Source organism: Sebastes umbrosus, chromosome 12 (genome assembly GCF_015220745.1).
Source record: "Sebastes umbrosus isolate fSebUmb1 chromosome 12, fSebUmb1.pri, whole genome shotgun sequence".
Classification (NCBI taxonomy): domain Eukaryota; kingdom Metazoa; phylum Chordata; class Actinopteri; order Perciformes; family Sebastidae; genus Sebastes; species Sebastes umbrosus.
In genome coordinates this window covers 18483618-18506837 of record NC_051280.1, presented here as the reverse complement: position 1 = coordinate 18506837, position 23220 = coordinate 18483618, and the positions used below count along the sequence as shown (strand labels likewise).

The window sequence follows — 23220 nt, the reverse complement described above, 5'->3', positions numbered from 1 at the left end:
GGATGCTGCCAGTCTGAATCAAGATTCAACTGATAAAGTCAATGTCATTATATATTTTTCTTACTGTTAATTAATAAATCTGATGAAGAGAGCATGTGAACTACTTGCAAAATTATGCGTTAGCCCGCATCTCAATATTTCTTTAATGTAATTTTTGCCTTTATTTGATAGTGTGACAACATAGAGAGTAGGATTGGACGATTATATCGGCTATCGGCTGAGTACGTTGCTGGTTGGTTTGTTTTGGGCGATTTTTTGAGGGGGGGGGTTGGAAAACTCCAACCCTGATAGAGAGCAATAGGAAATACAGGCATTCTTTCTGACTTCCCCACCACTATAGTGTATAGATGTAGATCTGTAAAAACTGTACACAAATTAATAGTTTGACATGTTAGACAGTAAATGCTCTAACAAATGGGCAATGTATTCTTTTACAGTAGCAAAGGTCGCTCAAACTGGAATAAATTGTTTATTTGTTGTGGACTATTTTACACATTGCGGCTCTAATACACATTTGGTGCAGTAGTGAGTACTTATCGCTGTGGGGTGGTGTATGTTGGATTTGACTCTAAATAAAATACATTGCCCACGTTAATAGTAATGAAGGAATATAGTTTTGAATTTTCATTTAGTTTTTATTTCATTTTAGTTTATTTTTAGTTAGTTTTCAGAGTACATTTGCTAGTTTTAGTTTAGTTTCAGTTTTTCACAAAAGGTTTAGTTTTTATATATTTAGTTTTACAGTAGTTTTAGTTGGTTTTTCTTAGGGCCAGGTATAATGTCTCACAAGTATGTAGTTACACATACATTCGAAAATCATGGTTGGAGAACTGTGTAGGAATGGCCATAATGTTTAATGTTTCATCTTTGAGCTACTTTAGTGAAGCAATTACGACAAAGCGTCATCTCCTGGAATGTCAATCCGTTAAAGTTCATGAGAGTTGACGGATATTCATGCTGTCTCCTTTTTTCCGGTAGTCATATGAAATGAATTTAGGTTCATTTTATTTTTATTAGTTTTTTTATCCTGGCAATATAGTTTCAGTTTTGTTTTAGTTTTCCTTAAAGGATGTATTTTTTTATTTAATTTCAGTTTACTAAAAATATTTGTCACTGCTTATATTCGTTTTAGTTTACTTTAATAACCCTATACAATTAGTGAACTATATTAGGTTTTGCAAAACACATGCAAAACTTATCAGTAGAATAAACAGATTTGTAGGTTTTGGTCTTTTCATATGATTTGTTGATAATGAGAAAAATATTGCCAGACTTATCCTTTAGGCCTGAAAACCAATGATGCGTGAGGTAATTTGATCCTCAATAAAGGATGACAAGTGGAAAGAAATTCTAATTCTAAATATTGCGATGAGAAGAGAGTTTATCATCTGTACTTTTTAAGCAATTAAAAGAAAAGAAAGGAAAGGGACAGCACAGGTAAATCAGAACAGATTTAGTATGGGACATTCTTGCACACATACTGTAAATGTATTTCCACGAGGTGGGTAAAAATCTCCACGTCAGTAATCCTAAATCCCCACCGGACTGAGTGAGAAGAGCAGCGAGACACTTCTCCATGTTTAGTCACAGTGTGTCACAGCCTCAAAAGCATTCAAGTCCTTGATCATCAAGCCCACCCAAGTTTTACCGCGCGTTACATCACACCAGCCAACTATATTCTTGGTTCCTGCACAGCTTTAAACAAGGCTTGATTATAGTGCCTGCCTTGATACCTTAACCACATCACAAGGAGGCTCACCTCAATTTCCCCACCTTACATCAGCCTTTTCGAGTCAATATCTGATCTTCCGACATGGCAGCAGAAGCATTGACATGCTGTAACCTCATTTTAGTGCATGATAGAAAATAGATGACCTTCTATTCGGTAAATCTGTTTCCTGGAGTTACATCATGACTCTGGGGCACATCATCAGAGAGTCACCCTCTGAGTAAGGGAGGCTGGGGCGCTCGAACAAATGAAGTGCTGCACTTTTTGTGTGCTGTGCAATCTGACGTCACCACTGTGAATATGAGATGAAGACATCTACATGGCTGTCTCTGTCTGTGATTCCCTCTGTTCTAACTCTGGCTCTTCTCTCTTGTTTTCTTTGCTCTGTAGTGAAACAAACAAGAGCTTTTGTAAACCGCCTTAACTTCTCCTGAGGACTTCTCCTTAACTTTTAGCCACATCTGACCCCAAATTGAACCCAGACCTCACACAAGTCTGCACACACAAAGCAAATCCACAAACACACACACGCTCGTCTCGTTTAAATCCTTGTCTGTGTGCACATATGGAAAGATCAATGACAGCTCGGTAATTAACAGCATGTTCCCGCCTTGATAACCTCCTGAAAGAGGCGGGGTGCCTTCTCTTGGAGACAGTGATAGGCAGATCCACATTGTGTGACAGGGGGGGATTTAGAAAGAAGGACAGATAGAGAGAGAGCAGGAGGGAAAATGAGGGAACAAAGAGTTTCTAAGAGCGAGAGGCTGAGTAGTGCGCTTTGAGGTGAACGCCACACATTGCAGATTGTGCTAAAGCTTGCGATGACGTGCCAATCTCCTCCTCTCCTGCACCTTCACGTCTTTATTGACCCCGTCTGAATCCCATTTCTGCTTTTCCTCCTCCTCCTCTTTTGTCTGTTCCCCCTTATTCCCACATCAAGCAGGGGTCTTCCTCTCATTCACTCGCCTCCTTATCTCCATTTGTGCTTGTGTTTCTCTCTCTCTCTGCTCCTCTTGCCTACCCATCCTTTGTCCACCTCCTCCTTTCCCTGCTTATCTGACAGGCTGCCATTCTAACTCAACGTGCCAGAGAGTGAACGGAGTTTATCTTTTTGTTCTTGTCCTCCCCTTGATGAACACTGTTGCTGCATTATGTGCACGGGGGGGGATGGATGAGAGAGGGAAGAGGGCGGGAGGGGCGTTTCGTAGATACGGACGGCCTGCAACCACCCTCATTTTGCCTGTCATTATTCTGTCTTTCACCAATTAAATCTGTCTCCTTGTCCTGTTCTCTCTCACGCTCTCCCTCCAATTAAACCTTTGCATGGAGTGTGCCCAAGCAGGTGAGCAGGTGTCGTCTGAGTTCCTGGCAGCTCTCAAGCTCCATCTTCAGATGCTGAGGTTTGAACAATGGGATTGAGATGAATGGGTTTGGCTTCATCTAATGTCTCGTTAACACGCAGCGTAAACAATACAAAAGGGAAAAAAAAATAATACACACAGAGAAGCAGATGGGAAGGGGCAGCATGGGCGGCAGTAATTTGTGGTAGGAAGACAAGAGAGAGGAAGTTATTCTTTTCACATCTCACATATGCCGATTTGCAAGTGAATGATTCTGCCTGAAAGACGAATCTCACAGATGGTATTATGATGTTACACCTTGTTATTATCTTTAGGAACAGTCAAGAGCCATAGTCATTAGCATCATGGACAATACCAAAGAGCCAAAAGGAGCCAGACAAACTACCATTAATGATGATTACGTAGCTTTAAAAGTTCTCTATACGATATCCAGAGCATTAATATAGCAGCAAACAACTTTTGTTATACATCAGACCGGCAATACGTCATCCAATCCAGAGTAGCTCTCATCACCACGCCCCCTTTTAGTGTGAAAACAATACTGTGGCCCACACAGCGTTAACAGAGGAAGTTGAAACATGTCTCAAAAGTTCTAACCGGTTTCAATTAATAACACTTGGGCTTGTCGCTGTAGTCTGTGTTTCCGGTGTTATACGGTGGTCAGGCACACACCGATTACATTACGTACCCACCGTCATTTTGCTTTTTTTATAGAAATAAAACCCATTTAATTCATTTTGGCGTATCAGCGGCGTGTTATCAATAGATAGTCGGACGACGGACGCTTCAAACTGAAAGTGAATGTATCTGCTCCATACTGTGTCTCAGCTAAATGAGAAAAGCAAACTTGTTATTTGGTAATATTTCCGATTTAAACCCAATGCAATAAGGGAAACATAATGTTAATGAGGCGATCACCGCGAGGAGGACGGAGCGGTCACAGCCGGTGTGCACGGCGGAGCAGCGCCAGGTAGACCCCCTGCGGCCCCGCAGCAAAAGCTGGACCGGAGAGGCCAGACACACAGCCACACACCACACTGTTAGCTCTGTCAGCACTGTTGCTGTTGTTAGCACTGTTAGCTGTGAGCCGCCGGCACAGCTGTCGCCATATAGAAAGCCGTGTTGAGACAATATACTCTGAATTTCAAATTTATCACCTTTAAACTTCTGCATACAGTTCTGCATTGGAGAGCACTTCACCTCACGAGGTTCAGACAAGAACTTTGTTGAATTTTTTTCAACTGACCTAAAGTAGTAAATTTTTTCATTCATGGTTAGACCACGCCTCAATGTCATAACATTTCCTGCGCCTATCTACAGTATGTCTAACCCCCTTCACTCCTGTGTGTCCTTTTCTGAATTCTTTCCTGCTACTCTCTCACCACATGGGGGGTTGATGAAGCGAAGATGCCTGATCCAGATGTTGCCTCCACCCCTGGCATCCCTCAGCAACATCACTACCGCTGCTAGGTAAGGATTGGTCCATTTCTTATTACCGTATTTTAGTAAAGTGACTTTTCTGAACCTGCTGTTTAAATATTATATGAAGACAGTAAGCTTCTGGCTTTCAGCACAACTCAATAATTCTTCTTTTCTTTTATACTGTTTACAACCAAAACTTCTAAATCCACTTTTAAATTACAGGTTACATTGATTGATTGACATTAATTGACAAGCTATTATTATCTGGTTAGTGTGCTACATTTTTAGACTTTTAGATTAACACACACACATCTAGAATTAGGAACATTTAGATGCTGAATTCAACGTCATCTCACAAATATTTTTGCTTGATCCATTCTCCACAAGATCAACTCTGGAATGTCTTACGATGAATGCCATATCAGATAATTCACATTTAATGCCCATGTTTGCTTGTTTTTTTGACTGACTGAGAGTTTAATCCAAAGGACGACCCTACTGTATTTAGCCAAGATACCAACAATATCTATAATAATAAATTCTTATGATTAGACTGAGAGGAAATCACACCTCTTTAACACCATGGCTCATGTCAAAATATTGTTTTACTTCTGATAAAAAAAAATGTACAGCTTTGGTAGAAAATGACACAATTCTATATACTTTATACTATAAATACTAAGTTCAATAGAGTATAGTGAACATTTTAAATATAGTAGAACAATTGCAAAGCATTTTACCGTAAAATAATTAGGCAAGTTCTTGAAAGTACATTAAACTGTCAAAAATGTCTCATTTTCCTGAAGAATCAAGATAATGTCTCTGTAACTGCAACACTCTCAGTACTTGGTGTACAACTATCAGCCAGAGCTCAGTGAAGCCGCCCGCAGCAAGGATCTCTGCTGCTTCAAAAACTTGCCAAGCACTCCTCAGCTAGTGGGCTCAGACACATCTGAGGGGAAAAAGTCCCGGTGCTGCAGCCTTCAGGCTTATTGAGACACCCGCAGCAAAATCCCTTATTTTCCAGCCTTATAGCTTAAATATCAGCCGATGGGGAGCCGAGCTGTCTTACTGTTGTTGAACTCTTGAGGCATGGAGGCCAGACAACAAAACAACTCTCAGCTGTGGTTAAGAGGCTTGGGAATCTACAAAGAAACTCCACCCTAAAAAAACAAACCTGAATGGCTGAGGCAGTCGTGGCCACATTTTGATATGAGCCAGACTCATTGCTTTTTCCTCTCTCCTCTCTCTTTGTGCAGCGCACATGTGGAGAGACCATCCTGATAGCAAGCATATGGCAAGCCCTTTTAACATTAAATCACTAGTGCTTACTACGAGTATATCATTTTTGCTAGTTACAGTTGTATTTCAAATATCTGAAGTCACACTCTTATTATTTACAATTCCAAGCCGACAAATATGAATAATTTAATTTTAACTTGTCAGAATTTAACTTTAGATATCTGGAAACCATTTATGATATCTGTAATGTACAAACAATTGTATATATCTACAATGAACATTGCCCCTAGTGAGAATTGAATTGTTGATATCAATAATTATTACACGGCTTTGTTGAATACTCGATTCTGATTGGTCAATCACGGCGTTCTACGGTCTGTTATTTCTTTATAGCAGACCGTTGCTATGTATTATTATTGATTTCTTAAGCCCACCAGCCGGAGCCAACTCATTGTACAGCTAAACAGCACACTACAAGATGTTTCTGAAAACATTTGAGGCGAGAAATAGGCATTACAGTAACAGAATATTATTTCATATTTGATAAGCGCTGCTTAGTTTGACCGTTTGATCGGAGTTTGCGAGTGATTGACAGCTGCCTCCGTTGAATGAACAGCCAATAGGAACACGCTCTCTCTCTGAAATGACCTGTGATTGGCCAAAGTCTCCCGTCATGAGCTAGATTTTTTAAAGCATTCTCTATGCAAACCACAGAACGTGTATGATCTTTGTATACGACCATGTATATTCCGCTATAAGACAAATCCTTGTGTGTCTTTTACTACTGTGTTTGAGACCCCTTTATTATTAATACGACTATATGATTGCTTTAAATCTTAATATGTAATTATATTCAAAATTTATCTGCAAAGCACTTGCTATTTTATGTGCTCTATAAATGAATAGATAGATGTTCATTTTCAGGTTCATACTTGATATTTGTTTTTCTACAAGAACATGTTTACATGCTTGAATGTTCAAAAATCACATTTCCTCATCATGTCTGTCTGAATATGACCTACGCTGATGAACTCGCTTTGCTATTTCACACTCGACAACAGATGCAGGAGAAGACAGGAGTACTGGCAGACACCTCATCACAAGTAGGCCTCAACATCCATAAAGGGAATACTAAAGTTCTCAAGGTCAACACAAGCCATGAGGACGCAGTGATCCTTGAGGGAACAGCACTTGAGGAAGTAGAAGCCTTCACTCAGTGTCATTGACTAGCAGGGCGGCACGGATGCAGACGTTAGACGCACAATCGGCAGGGAAGGGCTTCATTCATTCAGCTGAAGAACATTTGGAGCTCCAAAGAAATCAGCCAGCGCACAAAGCTCAGATGCTTCAGCTCTAACATTGTATACTATTCTATGTATACATGAAGGACAACCAAGACAACAATGACTAAAGTACAAAACATTCAGCAACAACTGCCTGAGGCAGATCTTGAGCATCCGCTGGCCAGATACCATCAGCAACAACAATCTCTTGCAGAGAACAGGCCAACAACCTGTGGAAGAGGAGGTCGAGGGCAGGTAATGAGGATGGATCGGCCTCACACTCAACCCAATGCTAGCATCACCAGGCAGGCCCTTAGATGGAACCCCCAAGGCACAAGAAAGAGAGGTCGACCCAAGAACACCTGGCGGAGGGACCTGGAGACTGACATCACGCACAGTGGACTGGAAACAGCTGGAAAGGAAAGCCCAGGACAGGAGACTCTGGCGAACTGTGGTCAACGGCCTGTGCTCCATGAAAAGGAGTAATACGCGCAATGGAAAAATATGGTCCACCTTTAGCAAAAGTAGTTCTCAAGCCAGGGATGGAGATACTCAGATGGGGGGTGATATATTCTAATGAGCCTGCTTGTGACATAGGAAAGGGAGCCAAATCTGAATGGCATGTTGAATCACATGTTTTCTCATCTACACAGCTCACGAAAAACGGGCCGGGTCGTCCTATTTCACAGTTTGTGGGTTGGTAGTCACTCCAGATATCCAAAGGTATGCGCACAAGCACTTTTTGATGATATGTCCCCTTTAACTATCAGTCAGGATGGAAACACTTTTTTCAGCCACTGTCACTGGCTGCTCTCTTTTCCCTTTAAAGGCCGTCCAAGCCAGTAATTCTTAACTCTGTGGCTCAGTAGACAATACTGAGACTCAAAGAGTGAGAGGCCGATGGAAGCAGACAAGCAGACATGGGGAGACGATGACAGAGCCGTAACTGGGCTTGTTGACCAAACCAATCAATGGTCTCATCTTCTCTCCCAGCCCGATCACAATGTGACATTTTCCACTGGAGCGGAACAGCCTGAGAAAACAAGCTGTGTGAGCGAAACCGAAAACAGGTTTTAAGATTTCAATTAGGAAGTTGAATTAACAACACTAGAAGTTCCCTGTGAAGATGGAGTTGACTAAGGCGCCCCCTGGTGAGACATGTCATCATCATTCCTACATATGGGGGACGACTCTATTGGTGTGTGTGTTAGTGTGTGCACATATAGCAGCACACAGATGTCTGTTCTCTGTTCCTTTAAACATGAATGTGAACTAGAAGGCTGATACTTTTAATACAAACAGTGTTAATATATATTTGATATTTGCCTAAGAGGAGCGCTTGATTAAGCTTGGGGATTATCCCTCATTGTTCCTTTATTGAATTTTAGGTCTTTAGTGAAATGACATAAAAGAGCAATATTGAATTGAATTATAAATTATGAATGTTATCCTTCTTGAAGGCCTTATTCGAGGACAACATCAAAATATATAGTTGAAAATAAAAATACTGTAAATACCAGTGTTGATTGAAAAATGTATTGCATGTTCTGCTATGTCAGTATGTATAAAACATTTTACATTTAACGTTCGTTCTGTGACTGCAGGATATATTGTGATAATTTTGGTTTGATTCTGAAATCAAATGTCGAGCTGAGGGTGTAAGAAAATATTGAAAATATTGAGTATCGCGATGTCATGTCTTGTGATACTGCATCGATTCTCAAAAACACTATATTGATTTTTAATTAATAGTTTACATGCAAAGATTAACTCAGTCAACACTTTATTTCATTTGCAAAGAGATGAACCCTTTCATTGTATGTGCTCTCTCAAAGTAGTGCTATGATGTTGGATGTTACAGGGACTGCAAATGCAGATCCCACTGTTCTAATTGCATTAAAAAGTCAATTTATTTACTTATATCGCCTTGCTTACCGTATCAGAATATATCACAAAATCACAAAGTATTGAATCGTAACTCCTGTATCATTATACATATCGTATAGCCAGATTCTTACTAATACACGGCCCTACATCGAGCTCCTGCAGATGTTCCTCCTCTTGTGTGGAAGAATTTGATCTACTTGTGTCTTTTCTACCTAATCACATTTCCTCCAAAATGAAGTGGCAGGAATAAATTTAGTCTATTTCACTCGGGGTTGGAGAGCAACAAAGTCAAGCACCCAACCGTTTGCCTGACTCAATAAGACGTGGTATATTCAAAACAAAACAAAATCCTTGTCCTCTGTGCTCGCTCCATGGTGCTTCCTACATCACAGCAATTTTTCGAAATTCTTTTATATGCGAGAGTCTAACCGGGGTAGAAGTGTGTGTTGTTTTTGTTCTCTGGAGAAGCTGAGGTACATGACGTACTAGGCAAAGCATCTGTTTCCAAATTAGACTCACCTTAAACTGTCAAGAACATTTGTTTATGTATGAGTTACTATATGCATGTACAGCATTGACATGGTTGTTGGTACACCCAACTTCCCTCAGTCCCATTTATGTTTTGAAGTCTCTGCAGCCCTGCTCTCATATGTTGTCTGAGTTTGTTTCTGTTTCGAGCCGTTCGTCTCTGCTGCAGTGCAGGACAGGTAGCTCTGGTACTCCTTGGGGGATATGAACTCCTCTGCTGACTGAAAAGTTTTTTTCTTTTTTTTTTCTCTGCAAAAAAACAAAGTTTACAGAGCTGCAACTCAGCTAAACTGGAACAATTCCTTCACCCCTAACTTTGCTCTCGATGGAGCAGCGGATAAAGGTGAATATAATTGGAGAGGTGGGTCACCTGGAGGTGAAGCAGGCAAAAGTCCAGACTGACTTGACCCGTGTGACATATGCGACTCTGCAATTTCTGTTACACAGAGATAAAGTACCAAAGACTTCTAAGAGCACACTGTGTACGAAAAGCTCAAATCTACTTAAGTCGTACTGTAAAACGACCCAGAATAATAAAAAATACTTTAACTCCTTTTGAATTTTGTTCTTGTATCTTTTCTGATGCAAACATCCATCTAGGGCTGGGTAATATAAACGTCATAAACACACTGATGCCGATCAATTTCCTTGATAAGAACATTACAAACTTCAATAAACTTGATGAATTACATTGTTCAACAACCAATTACACCACAGATATGACACTATTTCTAAGCCACATATCTTTTATGCCTTCTTCCCAACAAGGCTGGTTGAGTTAGCAGAATAAACCACATGTTGTGGTATCAAGTTGGATAGTTAGACGGGAGACTTTACCATGTTGGCACAGTGACAGCCCAACAGTTACAACAACCTTAAACATAAAAAGCTAATGTGGATAAACGTGGTAACAAGATATGGGTAGTGTGAATACGTGAAGCCTTGTGAAGTGGATGAAACATTCTCAAACAGGCAACAAGCTACTTACTGTAAAGTTGGACACAAAACCATGTACATGTATGTACAATATACTGTTGATTATGTCGCAAACCTGTGGTATCAAAGATGGGAAACACCCCAAACATCGCCATCCAGTAAAGCATGCAGACAACGAGTGCATATAGTCTCAAACAGTAACAATTAGACCCATCGTCTGGAATGAGCAGCGGCGCTCTCAGATAAACACCCGCACCTCTGAAGCTACTGTTAGGGAATTTCAAAATGAAGGTGATTTAATCAACAGAAATAGTAACTTAATTTCTATTGTGATATTGTCACGGCACAGGTATTGTATTACTGGAGAAATGATTTGTTGGTATGTGTAGGGGAATTAATTACCACGTCGACAACCGTGCACTGACTGTTTCAGTTAATTTAGGTTTTATTATAGCTGCAGACACAAACTAAACCAAATCACCACAGGGAAGAAGGTTATTATTAATTGTTATTCTGCAGCACATCAGTTTTAATTGCTACTTTTCTAGGGTAGTCGTGGTGGTGATTAACTGGTATAGTACATAAACACTGGTTATATTTTTTCTTTGTCTGACATAGTTCTGTTGTTTGTATTGCACTTCATTAACCCCCTGAGAGAAATGCATCTGCTGCATTTGACTGATCCTAACTACTCTAGAAGCAGTGTGTAGCCGTTGCAGGAGAATTCCTAATTAACATATTTTTTTGGCGTGAATGAAACAGAGCACCCGGAAGAAACCCACGCGAGCACAGCAAGAACATTTAAATTCCACACAAAGTCTCCAGCCGGGGCCTGGAGGAGCGTCCTGCTGGGAAGACGACAGCGCTAACCACCAGTGAATCACGCGCCGCCCACTGTGCGGAGACCAGCTGAATAAAATGAGCACATACGTGTTTGGAGGTTGGTGATGACGGTGCCGCTGGTGAGGGGTCCTTTGCTGGCGTAGAGGGCTACGGAGTAGGTGGTGCTTGGCTTAAGGTTGGACAGCTGGTGCTCCTGCTTGTTGCCATCCACAAGGAAAGTATCAGCAGTCACTGGAAAACACACAAGGTTTATATGTTTACAATACATCTTCTGTTCTCAGTTTTGTCTGAATAGACTACAATAACTTAAAACTCTTTGAAAAAAGCTCCTAAGCATGGGGGAAAAAATGTCTGGTCTGAATCTCAAAGCCAGCACTGTTTGGCCACCTTTGGGGTCCTCTTTCAATTCAAAGAATTTCTGCACTAACTAGGAAATGCATTTCCTGTAGAAAATGTGTGTGAACGCTGAGAGCTGAAATTAATTGCATCTTAAAATGCAAATGCACTGCACTCCTCAAAAACTGAATTGTGGAACTGGCAGAATTGAAAACTGCATTACTCCAAAAAAGCTAAGAGCTGAAATACATTTCTAAAAAAGCAGGAAGCTAAACTGTAATACTGTCAAAGATAGAAGTTTAAATTAATTAACTCGTTAGACAGAAAATAGTATTTGGCTGGAATAAACCTTTAAAAGTATAAGTGCTTGGACAGAAAATAGTATTTGGGTGGAATAAACCTTTAAAACTTACTCTGCCAAAATGAGGCACACTATAAATGTCTTTTGCTCTAAAATATGTCTGAATACTCTGTAATGTACTTACATGAAATGCAAGACTGAGAAAAAAATAATTCATCACTGATATTATCTTATTGCATATTCCAAGAATCAATTTAAGGTATTTTCATGACTTAATATATCCGATTAACCAAATTAAAGGGGGTGAATACGAATACATTACCATTCAGTTACCAAACTGCATCTTCAGTCTCTGAATTGACTGTGAAAAATTGCTGATTAAGAAATGAACTGTGTAACACAGGCAAGACTTTAAACTGACTAGAAATGTAATTTAATGTAGCTGCTGTGGTGTCAGTGGAGTTGTAATTTATAGATTAATGATGAGAGCTGAATCGATTGGCCAATATTCCTCTTACACAGGATTGTCTGACCTGTCAGTAAGTGACATGTGTAAACGTCACAGTGACAGTGATGCTGGTGAACAAACCATATTATGTCCGTGCAACACTATTAATCTATTTTATATGAAGTTTGACTGACTGACACAATGATAGTCTGGATTTTTTACGTGGGTGTTCCTGGTTGCCAATAAAAATCTATTTTGTAACGCAGGACTTGATGAAATATGAGATTTATTGACCTTGATTTAATACACTGACACTCAAGGGAATTTGTCCACAACTTTACTTCTCTGAACTCTGGCTGGGGCTGCTTTCCCAATATGTGTTCAGCATATAGATACCGTCTGTGTATCTGATCTGGCTGCAGTCCAGTCAGTCAGGGTGTAACGTACACATTGACTCCGAGAGCTGAGTGATACTGATTCCTCTGGATAACTCCAGGCATGGCTTAGTCAGTGGGGTCATGTGCAAATGAAAAATATGCTTCACCATAACTTTTTCTCCAGCCGGTTTATAAAAGTCAGGAGAGAAAATAATAGTTGAGTTCAAGTGTCGTTAAACATTTGACTGCTGAGTTTAAAAACGATCTTTGCAAAGGCTAATGACTAACAACGCGGGGTGATGTTAGTTTAAAAATATAATTCCTTTGAAACTTATACCCTTTCATATTTCATCGCTCTCGCTGTGTATGTGAAGTAGCCTTATCTGTGTGGCTGGCCTGCCGACTGTAACTTGGCAGTCGTCCACATGGTTCAGGGAGCAAATTATAAACTGACTCTGAGGGGCCGAGCAATATGGCTATCTGGATGTGGCTCTCAGACCGTGAATGCATGGGTTGCATCAGAAACATATGCCGTGTAAAAACTGCAATGTTTGTGTCAAGGCTTAGTAGTTCAACTGAGCATAATGAACCGCTCTGAAAGCAAGACAAACGGATCCACATTGCCTCGTAGGATCGCTGATCTCACTTGTTATTGGTGAAACCTTGATGGTACCCGACACATAACCAAACGGTGCACCTGAATGACCTACAACAAATCTGCTCATTATGCTCCGACTCTGCAGGATGATCTTACTGCAGTCAGTGCTATGACTCAATAAGAATTCAATCATCATGCGCAGAGAGCTGCACTCAAAAACAAGTCTATAAGTAAATATTTACTTTTACAGTGCCTGCCATAACCAAGGTTACAAACTGCTTCATGAAACACAAACATGACACATACAGACGGCAGCATCAATAAAAAAGGCTGACGTGTAAAAATGTGATTGACAGTCCTGTTAAATTAAGTGGTAGCCAATGTAAGCAGCACCGCTATAGTGGTGATGTGAGACGGGGAGATTATAAACAGAATTTTTCACTAGTTGTGCAGTCATTTGGCATCCCAGAAATCGAGGCATCAAAAAAAGAAAAGGGTGTTGTTGATGATTTTATCCAAATGCTTTAATTGGTCTAATTCTTGTCCGTTGGTGGTGGTTAACCAATCAAGTTCATTCATTGTCTGATAAACAGCAAATGCCTCTAAATGAATAAATGTTTGGGTAACTCACCCTTGTTGTGTGTGAGGGTCAGCACGTAGTTGTCGACAATGGAAACAGGTGGGTTCCACCTCAGCAGGGCTCCTTGTGGAGTGATGTTGAGAGCTGTCAACTCGGATGGCATGTCCATGGCTAGGATTACAAACACAGCAGAAATATGAGCACAATGTGTTGACAAAAACAGCATCAATAACAGGCTCTTTCCATCAGTTTTAAGGACATTTCTGAGAAGCGTTCAGTGACACTCGTCTAATATGACAGCGATGGATCAACTACAAAGACCCACATACTGCAGGACATACAGTGTACTAAGTCAACAGGTTGATTATACATTAGGTAAAGGTGCTTTTACAAGCCATAGTCCGTTTGACTAGTCTGAATCAAGACTGAAATTCAGACTTTTGGTTTGTTTTCTATTTAGTCTGGTTCGGTTTCACAGTGCACAAATTGAAATGGACCAAATAAAAAAAAAATAATATTAAGTTACTGAGGGTCGTGTTCGAAGGAGCAAATTCATCTTTTTCGTCTCAAGAGCTGCCACTTCTATGCAGGAAATTGCAGACTTTGATATATTGCTGTCAAAGTTTTTTCATTTCGACTTGGCACTGATCTACTGTATTATAAATGTCACTATTTTATGGACTTTATTTATCATATTCTGTATGTTCTCTTCGGCCCAGATGTCAAGCAAACATCAGACTTCTGCAGAAGTCCAGGTCAGTCTTCTCCCACTCATGTAAACCTGTCATTTACTTGTGTCCATCTCAACAAATGCTCGCGCAGGCAGCCTGCGTTTTGGTTCACTCGGAAACGGTCCCTGACCACCTCTCGCAAGCGGCCTTGAACCGGTTGTTTTGGTCCGCACCGAGTACGAGTACGATTACTGTGTTCACAACTTCCCAAACAAACCGCACCAGTGTTCCATTAAAATGGACTAAATGTTGGCTTGTGAAAGCGCCCTGAGTCAACATGTTGGCTATACATTAGTAAAAAATACTATTAATGTTTTTTTTTATAAAATGACAGAAAATTTAAAATTTAAAGTCTTAAAATTTTCAAACTTTAGAGGCTGGAACTACAGAAGGTGTGGCATTTTTGCTTGAAAATGTGTGAAACGATATATCAAATATCAAAATAGTTAATTTTGTGGTGATGGACTAATTGATTGATCAACTAATTACTTCAGGTTTACTAGTACTAATAATAAAAGTGGGTAAAGTTCACTACAGTGAACATAGTTCACTACTACTATAAGTTCATTACAGAGCTCTTAACCTGCCCTTAGCAACTTGGTGCTGCAGGATTTCTCATTCAATTAGTTCCCACAAAAGCAAACACAAAAAAAAGTTCCAGGAAAAAACACAATTTGTCTGAACTTTTTCTGTCATTTCCCAGGTATCTACCATTCATTTGTACACAAACTATGGAGCTGTGTCATAGTTGCTTTCATATGCAAAGAGGTTATCGTTTTGTACACAGTGTGGTACAATTGCACACAGACATAACATATCAATTACACCAATTTTGAATGGAGTACAATTTGAAATGGAAAACCATTCTTCAATCCACATCTTAGTTGTAATTATAGAAGCCCAGACACAGAAGAGCTTTGCATTCACACTGATTAATAATGACTCTCTTTGCCATTTTGATCACTGTTTCCTCAATTCAAACACACATCAAAGAGAAATTATGCAGTCAGAAAGGCTGTAGAAAGTTTCAGATATTCTCCTGAGCCCACTGTTTCCCCACCCTCTTCCTAATTTCATTCTCAGACTGCTGGACATGCCAAAATTGAGTTTGAATTTAATTATACCTTTAACCTCAGTGTTTCAACCCCAATTTCTCCTCAGGCGTGTTATTTCAGCGCGGTAGAGAGCGTGGCGGGAGAACACAGAACACCGCATGTGCTCCAAAGCTCTGCCCAGATGAGGTAATTAATATTGCCCTGCCCTCATCCGCATAAAAAAAGAACCGTGCTCATTAGCACAACGAAGTCTTTCTTATCTCCACGATAGATGGACAAACCTGATTAAAATCATTACTTTAATTGCAAGAAGGTTTAAGTGAATTTAATGGAGGCTTGCCAAGTCAATTAGATTGGTGATGAAGATGAAGTAGAGATGGCCAATTAAGAAAAAAATAAACAGGTCATCCACCTTCATCAGTCCCAGTGATAATCCAATCATCGCTCTCCATCTCCTGATTGCACCGGTGACTCGCACATTGAGCCAACTACATTACGCCCGCACTCGTATCTGTAGCTGAAAGTCAAGCCCCGGTGCTTAAGATTCAGGACAAGAGAAAAGGTTTGGAAAAGAAACAAAACACTGCTCTGGGACTATAGGATGGGGCTGTGGTGCAGTCACAAGCTGATGGGAAGCTCAATTAAACCCTGAGTGCCAGTTGCCACTTACTGTACATGCTATATTGCCAAAACCTATCCAGGAATACAGGAAAGTCAGGACATTGAGATAATGATCATGTGAATTTGGAAGGTCTCTTCCAGTAAAAACAATATAGTAACACACAAACCAGACGTCAATAACACAATAAAAAACGTACAAACAGTGGTATGATCCTTCATTGTTATAAAAGCTGTAACGATCAACATGAGGAAACAATGAATTCATTGTTCTATTGTGCTTCTAAGCTAATTGCAGTGTACTGTACACCAGGTGAATGCTATTAATTCATATTTAAGTGGCATGAGACTGGATATTAGACACAATATTTTAGGTTTAGGGATTAGGGACATATATATTTACACATATAACTTTGTTTTGTGTTTGATTGCTCTCAATAAAAGAGACTTTTTGAGTAATCATTAAATCATATGGATCAAAAATAGAGTGATCAAGTACACCCCTTTGCTACACCAGTATTTAACTGTACCACTGTTAATCAGAATTTGTTTTGAAGTCACTTTGATCTCACATAGGTTTCCACAGTCATGTGACACGGGCCAGCTACAGTCGGTTTTGGCACAGACATTAGGCTATATTGCAAATGTTTGGAAGTGATGCAGCCACGTTTTGTTCATTTTATTATTTATATTATTTAAAAGGAATCGATACCAAATGAGTAGCTTGTGAGTATCGATGTATGGATACCACAGTATCGATCCGCCCATCCCTAGTTGATTCTGACCTTGATTTTGTGGGAGAAAATTGGAGAAGATTGTACTTTATGTATTAAGTTCGACATAAAATAACAGTCAATTGGTGTACAATTAAATGTCTGAATCAAACGTCAGAAAAACTTCAGGAAAATGTTTCAAACTGAGTTATTTGTACAAGGAACACCTCAGCTGTGACGCTTGACCATGAGGTCAGTCTGCTGTGTGCTGTGTCCATTATGTAGACCACACTGCAGCGGACAGTACAGTTAGTGAGACACATTGGGCCATTTTACTCCCCAGTCTATCTCTGCATCCCCTCTCATTACTGGGGAAGCTGCGCTGCATCACTGTACAAAAAAAAAAGCAGGTTATCAGTGTGAGTGCATTCTCCCCATTTGCCCCATAGCTACACTGGATGTGTCTGTGGCACAATACTAATACTCATACGGGGCAGCCACAGCCATGCAAACAGTATACCTGCTGCTTTTATGCTGTGTGGGAACTGTCCTGAACTTTCCCATGCTGATTTTAGATTGTGACTGTACTGAATGTGTAGGCAAAACACGTTTACTTGAAAAATGAGACATGACCAATCATTGCACCCAATCAGTAGGTAATGATTATTGGTGTTATTGGTGGTCATTAGCACCTGAACCTGAAAAGATTCATTAAGTAAATGGTCATTAGGTAGAAAGAATGAGACAAGCAGGGACTTTAATGGTCTGTCTCCGAACTTAAGTTTTGGGACAAGTAATAATTTACTAGGGGTCCTGACACTTTGCTAATGAGCAGCGTTATTAGCCCTCCATCTTCACATAGTCCATTTAGTGTCAACCCTCCAAAATTCATCTTAGATTAGAGGTACCTGCTTTCTTAGCCAGGTGAAATATGGCCCCATGCTTTTTCATCCCCTCTGACAATAATTGATTATGGGAGTGAAGTAAGTAGCAGTAGCAGCGTTATTCAAGTCATTACATACTTGGCCAGGCAATGCAGGATTACTCTTCCAAATCCCCTGTTTATGTATTGTTGTTGAAAGCGGCATTAAAAAGTCCCTGGTTGGGCATTGTGCGATGTGAGGAAAATGTTATTTACCATTTCTAACAAGCTTGACTTTGGAGTTATGTTCTTTTCAGGCTATTACAGCCCCAACGGCTCTGCTCATTGTGAGTACACTGGGATTGTTAAAAAGGAGGCTGGCGATAAAGAATTGGAGGGGAAGAGCAAGACACATGAGAAAGGGAGAGAAAGAGACTCTTTTGCTTCTTTTTTTTTCTCACTGGATTCCCAGTGAATCAGGTCTCATTGGCATGCAAACACACCTCCTGCTCTCCTCTTCCCTCTATCCTGGGCTCTCCTTAGCTTTCTCTCTCGCACACTGAAGATTATGCACACAGCACCGGGAGAGTGTGTTAATCTTAGGTTCGTGGAAGAATGCTGTCCCATATGTACAAGCATGCGCTGTGCAAGTGAGGTTAGCTGCTAAGTTAAGAGTCTGAAAGCGAGAGAGCTTTAGAGTTCTTACCTATAAGGACGCATTTGGAAGAAATAGCAGGAGGGAGACACCGAAAGAGAAGATTAAAGAAGGGAAGGGATGAAGCAGAGAGGAAATGGAAAGAGGAGACAGAAAGATGGAGGACAGAGGAAAGAAAGAGAGAGGCGTAATAACACAGAAGGATAGAGGTGAGGAAAAAGTATAAAGAGATAGGAAAGGGAGGGAAGCAGAGAGAGAGATGGAGTTGGGAGTAGGTTACCAATTACTGGGTCATGGAGTGGACAGTTTCATCTATTGCAGCAGCAAAGACTGCACCTCCTGCAATGTCAGCTGTACCCTTAGATTTCCTCTGACGTCTGTATCTGTGTGAGTTGCTCTTTTTAGCACATACAGTAACTCCCAACGCGCAGCTGTTATTGTTGTGGGAAGAACAATTGGTTTGAGAGTTTAGCAGAGAAAAAGAGGAATTCTTCATTCAGTTTACACGGCAAATATTACATCCCTGTGGCGCTCCCTCTCACAGCGTGACGTTTATCAAACAGCTGTAGACGAAGGGATTGAGGAATGAGGTTTTAATGCAAATGGATTTCCTACTGTACGAGAGCAGAACATTACGAAAGCACATCGAAAGAAGATCACAGCGTTTAGCCGGGAAATATACACACCAGTTGCCGGTTCATTAGGTACACCTTGCCAAAACTAAAGCAGTCTAATGCAACAGTCCTGCAATAAGTTGGACCTTTGCGAAGGTTATATTGGTCAGTTTTCTTTTCTAAAACTGTTGCTGGGCACCTCACGTTTTTCCGCTCTACGCGTCTTGTGTTTTTTACAGGAGAGCCCTGAATGCCTCGAGGTGAAAAACATTCAAACTCAGAGCGGAAAAGCACCCGATGTAATTAGCGTTCTTTCTTTTGTTGGATGATCTGAACAGAAAACTAGTGCGGTACCTGAGATTTCGGGTAAGTACAGTTCATGGTTTGTGTTAAGCTAACATTAGAACTCATTTGGTGGCTGCTTAGCAACAATTAAAAAACAAACTGCAAAACGCACTCTGTCTGATCAGGGCCTTAGTGATGTGTCGATTCAACTTTATGGCCCTTATGGAGGATGTAGTTTATGATGATGTTGTATTGTCTTATTATCTTATTTTGTCCATCCCATTTATATCAACAAGGGTCAGCTAAGTAACAGAAACACCTCTCTGTCTACAGTGGACATGATTTTAACAAGCAATTAAACCAAGAAACCCCGAGAAGTAGGCAGCCTCCCCAAACAACCTGCTGCAAAATACAACATTTCTAATCAAAGCATGTTCTCCTCTAACCGGCTACCTCCTCCATCGCTGTGTTACTGACAAAGGGCCCAAGGAGAGAGCCGAGACAGGATCTTGTTTTTCTGTCCCAGCACTGAGGTGGCCTGGTCCTGACCTCAAAAATTGCCAACCACATCTCTGATTTGTTCAGCAATTCATTCATTCATGGCCAAAAGTGTGAGTGACATGAACACAGCTGCATGGGTTGTTGTTAGTCGACATACAGATATATTAACCATTAACTTTGGTATTTTTCAACCTGGACCCTATTTTCCCATGTGTTTGTGTTTAAGTGACTAATGGGGACTATTTTTTAAATTGGTCCAGTATTGAGGAAGAACGCTGTAACCAGCAGCTATGAAACGAGCTTCAAGGGCAAGTGAGCAACATCAATATAACCTAACGTCCACTGAAAGTGCTTATATTCGCCACTGACAGGCTCAAATTGTTATTATAAGTGTCTGACAACATTGTGAAGGACTCTACAGAGATATAAAATGTTTTTCTTACCTTTCGCTTGATCCAGTCCGTTTGTTATTGTGTCCAAGTCTCACTCAAGGAGAAGTCTTGTTGTGATATCTGAATATCCGTATATTCTGGCTTTAACAAATACGTGTAGCCATCGAATTCAAAGACCTCATCCACATTGTGGAAATCATCAAAATATTCAGCCGTGACATTGAAAATCTTTTAGATAACACTAAACTACGCTTTCTGTACTCCAACACAACAAACTCTGTGGTTCCCACCACAGATGTATTTCACTATTCCACCGTTGTCTTCCGGCAACACGTCATCTCGCCAGATGTCACAACGAGACTTCTCCTTGAGCGAGACTCTTTCCATAATGTCAGACACTTATAATAATGATCAGAGTCCGTCATGCCAAAAACACTTTTAGTGGACGTAAATGACGGTGCCTTCTTGCCCCAATGGCACTATATTGCAGCCTCTGAGCGGCTGCTGTCTACAGCGCTCTCCCTCAATACTGGAACAAATTCAGAAATTGTTGTCGCTGAGACACAAACAAACATATGGGAAAATAGGTGCCAGCTTGAAAAATACCAGAGTTACTCTTTTATTTAAATTAGCACCTCTTCCATCTTTGTGAAAATCAAAAAGTTAAGTGCATCTGAAGCTTTCATGTTGACTGAAAATGATGTCAGCAGAATGGGACAAAAAAAAATAACCTCCCCACCTTTCCATCGAGAAATCAAAATAGCAATTACGTCTCATTATCAGGCTAAAGCAGGCAGGTTTGTCAGGTTTCATGGCTGTTCTATTCTCTTCTGTTCTAACTCCTACCTGTGAAGACAGAGGTGCTGACCACTTTGCTCTCCTGACTCCCTCTGACAGCGTTGATGCTGATCTCGTATTCTGTAGCAGGAAACAGGCTGGACAAGGTGTAGTTGGTAACATCGCTGTCAATCACCACGCTGTCCACTCGACCTGCAGGAGACATCACAACTGCTGCCGTCACTCTGATCTTTCTTCAGGTACAGGGTTTACAGTGCTGCTTAGCCAACTGGTGTGCGTTTTGCATCACGGAGTAAATATTTAAACAATACAGAATTTTAATTAAAAATTCAATTAAAATTTCACTGATAAAATGTTATCAATTAATTAGGTACAGCAGTGTGTGTAACAGGGTTCCTCGCTACAAGATATCTTACATCAGAGAGACCTGCTACAACAAATGCCGTGTTCATTTAACTGTAACATGAAAACGCAGCGTGCCGGCGCGCATGCTGATATATAGAAAACCATGTTATTATAAAGCGATGAAGACAGGCGTTACAGGATGTAAGGAATATGCTACCTCTGGCTGATTGGTAGGACAGCTTATAGTATTCAAATGGAGCCAGTGGTTTGATCCAAGAGATAGTCACTGAGTCTTCAGTAACATCTGACACCATCACCTCTTTTGGTGGGTCCATGCCTGGAAGGGAGATGATGTGTGTTAGCAATGAATCAAAATGGTCCACAATGGATAACATGGGAGAATTTATTCTGATCCCAGAGGTACGATAGGAGCGCATTACGAAGCAAGTTCAGGAATTTACAAAAAAAAATCCAAAAGATGCAGTGCCCTTGAAAACCCAAGTATTTCCGTAATCCTTGCTTTGTGCATTTTTAATCTCCTCTTCATTACATTTACATAAATAGACCTGTCCTTGGCCTGTTGAAGCATAAGCATTTGTAAAAAAAAAAAGAAATAAATAACCAAATCAAAAGATATTCCAGGAGAAATCTAGCTGGTAAGAGAACACAATGGACGGCATTAGCATTGAGACTGAGCAGGGCTTACTCAGAGGAGATTTACCCCCCTGCTGACAATTTGTTTTATGTGTCTCCTGAGACTATCGAGCTGCCGCGGAAAAGGTTATGGCGAAAACAATGTGAGCAAACAATTAAAGTGACGACAGGTCCTTAGCTGCTAGAGAAAAAAAATAGAGGGATAAAGAAAGTTAGAGAGAGGGGGGGGGGAGATTAAGAGATCACTTCCATCTCTCGGGCAGCGCTTGTAAACCAACTGCTCCACTCCTTTGAAAAGAATAATGGCTATTATCACAAGCAGAGGGGGCGATTTATAACCCCTGGCCCTGATCTCATTTAAATCCAACTTGTGTGACATACAGTAGAAGCATTTATACATGTTGTGATTATTCATGCATGCATATCTTACTAATTGCGTTCGCTTTGGCAAGAAGAGCGGCTGAAAAATTGTATTTTCTCATGAAGCTTCCTGAGAGGGTCTGAATGGGATCAGTTGCAGAATGGTTCTGTGTCAGAGATATTTACTGCTATTGACCTGATCCTCCTGCTAGATCACAATTCAATTTGCACCGTGTAAGCTAATAAATGAATGTGGCCCTCAGGCTGAGTAACATTAAAGCACCGTTTGAACCGATCGTAGTGGCAGAGTGACTATCAAAGTCGGGTAAATAACAAACCACTTACTGTATCTGGTTAAAATATGGAAGAGCAGAACATTTCAAATGCTGGAAATGTAACGCTAAAAGCTAATTATACAAGGAAAGCCAGAGTGCAGTCTCTCATTCGAACATGCGAGATCAAAGCACAGTCCACAGTCTAAAGACAGGTGCAAGAAATACTGTACATCTGTCTCAAAATCCCCATCCAATTTCATCCTCGAAATCTGCTTATCATCATCATGTGTGGGTGAATGTGAAGAGAGAGAGTGAGCTTGAAGCTGCCAGGGTATTATGTTGAAACTGGCACAGTAATCAGATGACAGCATGCAGGTGTCTCTGGCACTGATGCAAAGTTAATATCTCTATTGTTCAATGCTGACTTTTTGTCTTTCCTCTATTTGTCTTCTTTCTCTTTTGATGATTTTCCTTTTGTCCTAATTTCGCCC

At 40.5% G+C, this 23220-nt stretch overlaps 1 protein-coding gene and 1 long non-coding RNA gene across 3 annotated transcripts in view; one reads left to right on the top strand and one right to left on the bottom strand.

Annotated features, from left to right (window-relative positions):
* Nucleotides 1–23220, bottom strand: part of tnr (tenascin R (restrictin, janusin)) — a 200185-nt gene that overhangs the window by 18794 nt on the left and 158171 nt on the right. For both annotated transcript variants that reach the window (XM_037788155.1, XM_037788154.1), the window contains 4 exons: nucleotides 21658–21777; nucleotides 21144–21287; nucleotides 13923–14042; nucleotides 11319–11462 (listed from right to left, as the gene is read on the bottom strand). In XM_037788155.1, coding sequence (XP_037644083.1) covers nucleotides 11319–11462; nucleotides 13923–14042; nucleotides 21144–21287; nucleotides 21658–21777 — 528 coding nt within the window. The remainder of the gene's footprint in view (nucleotides 1–11318; nucleotides 11463–13922; nucleotides 14043–21143; nucleotides 21288–21657; nucleotides 21778–23220) is intronic.
* LOC119499042 lies at nucleotides 19651–21650 on the top strand. Its single transcript, XR_005209236.1, has 3 exons — nucleotides 19651–20015; nucleotides 21152–21334; nucleotides 21466–21650. It is a non-coding gene; the product is annotated as an uncharacterized LOC119499042 (long non-coding RNA).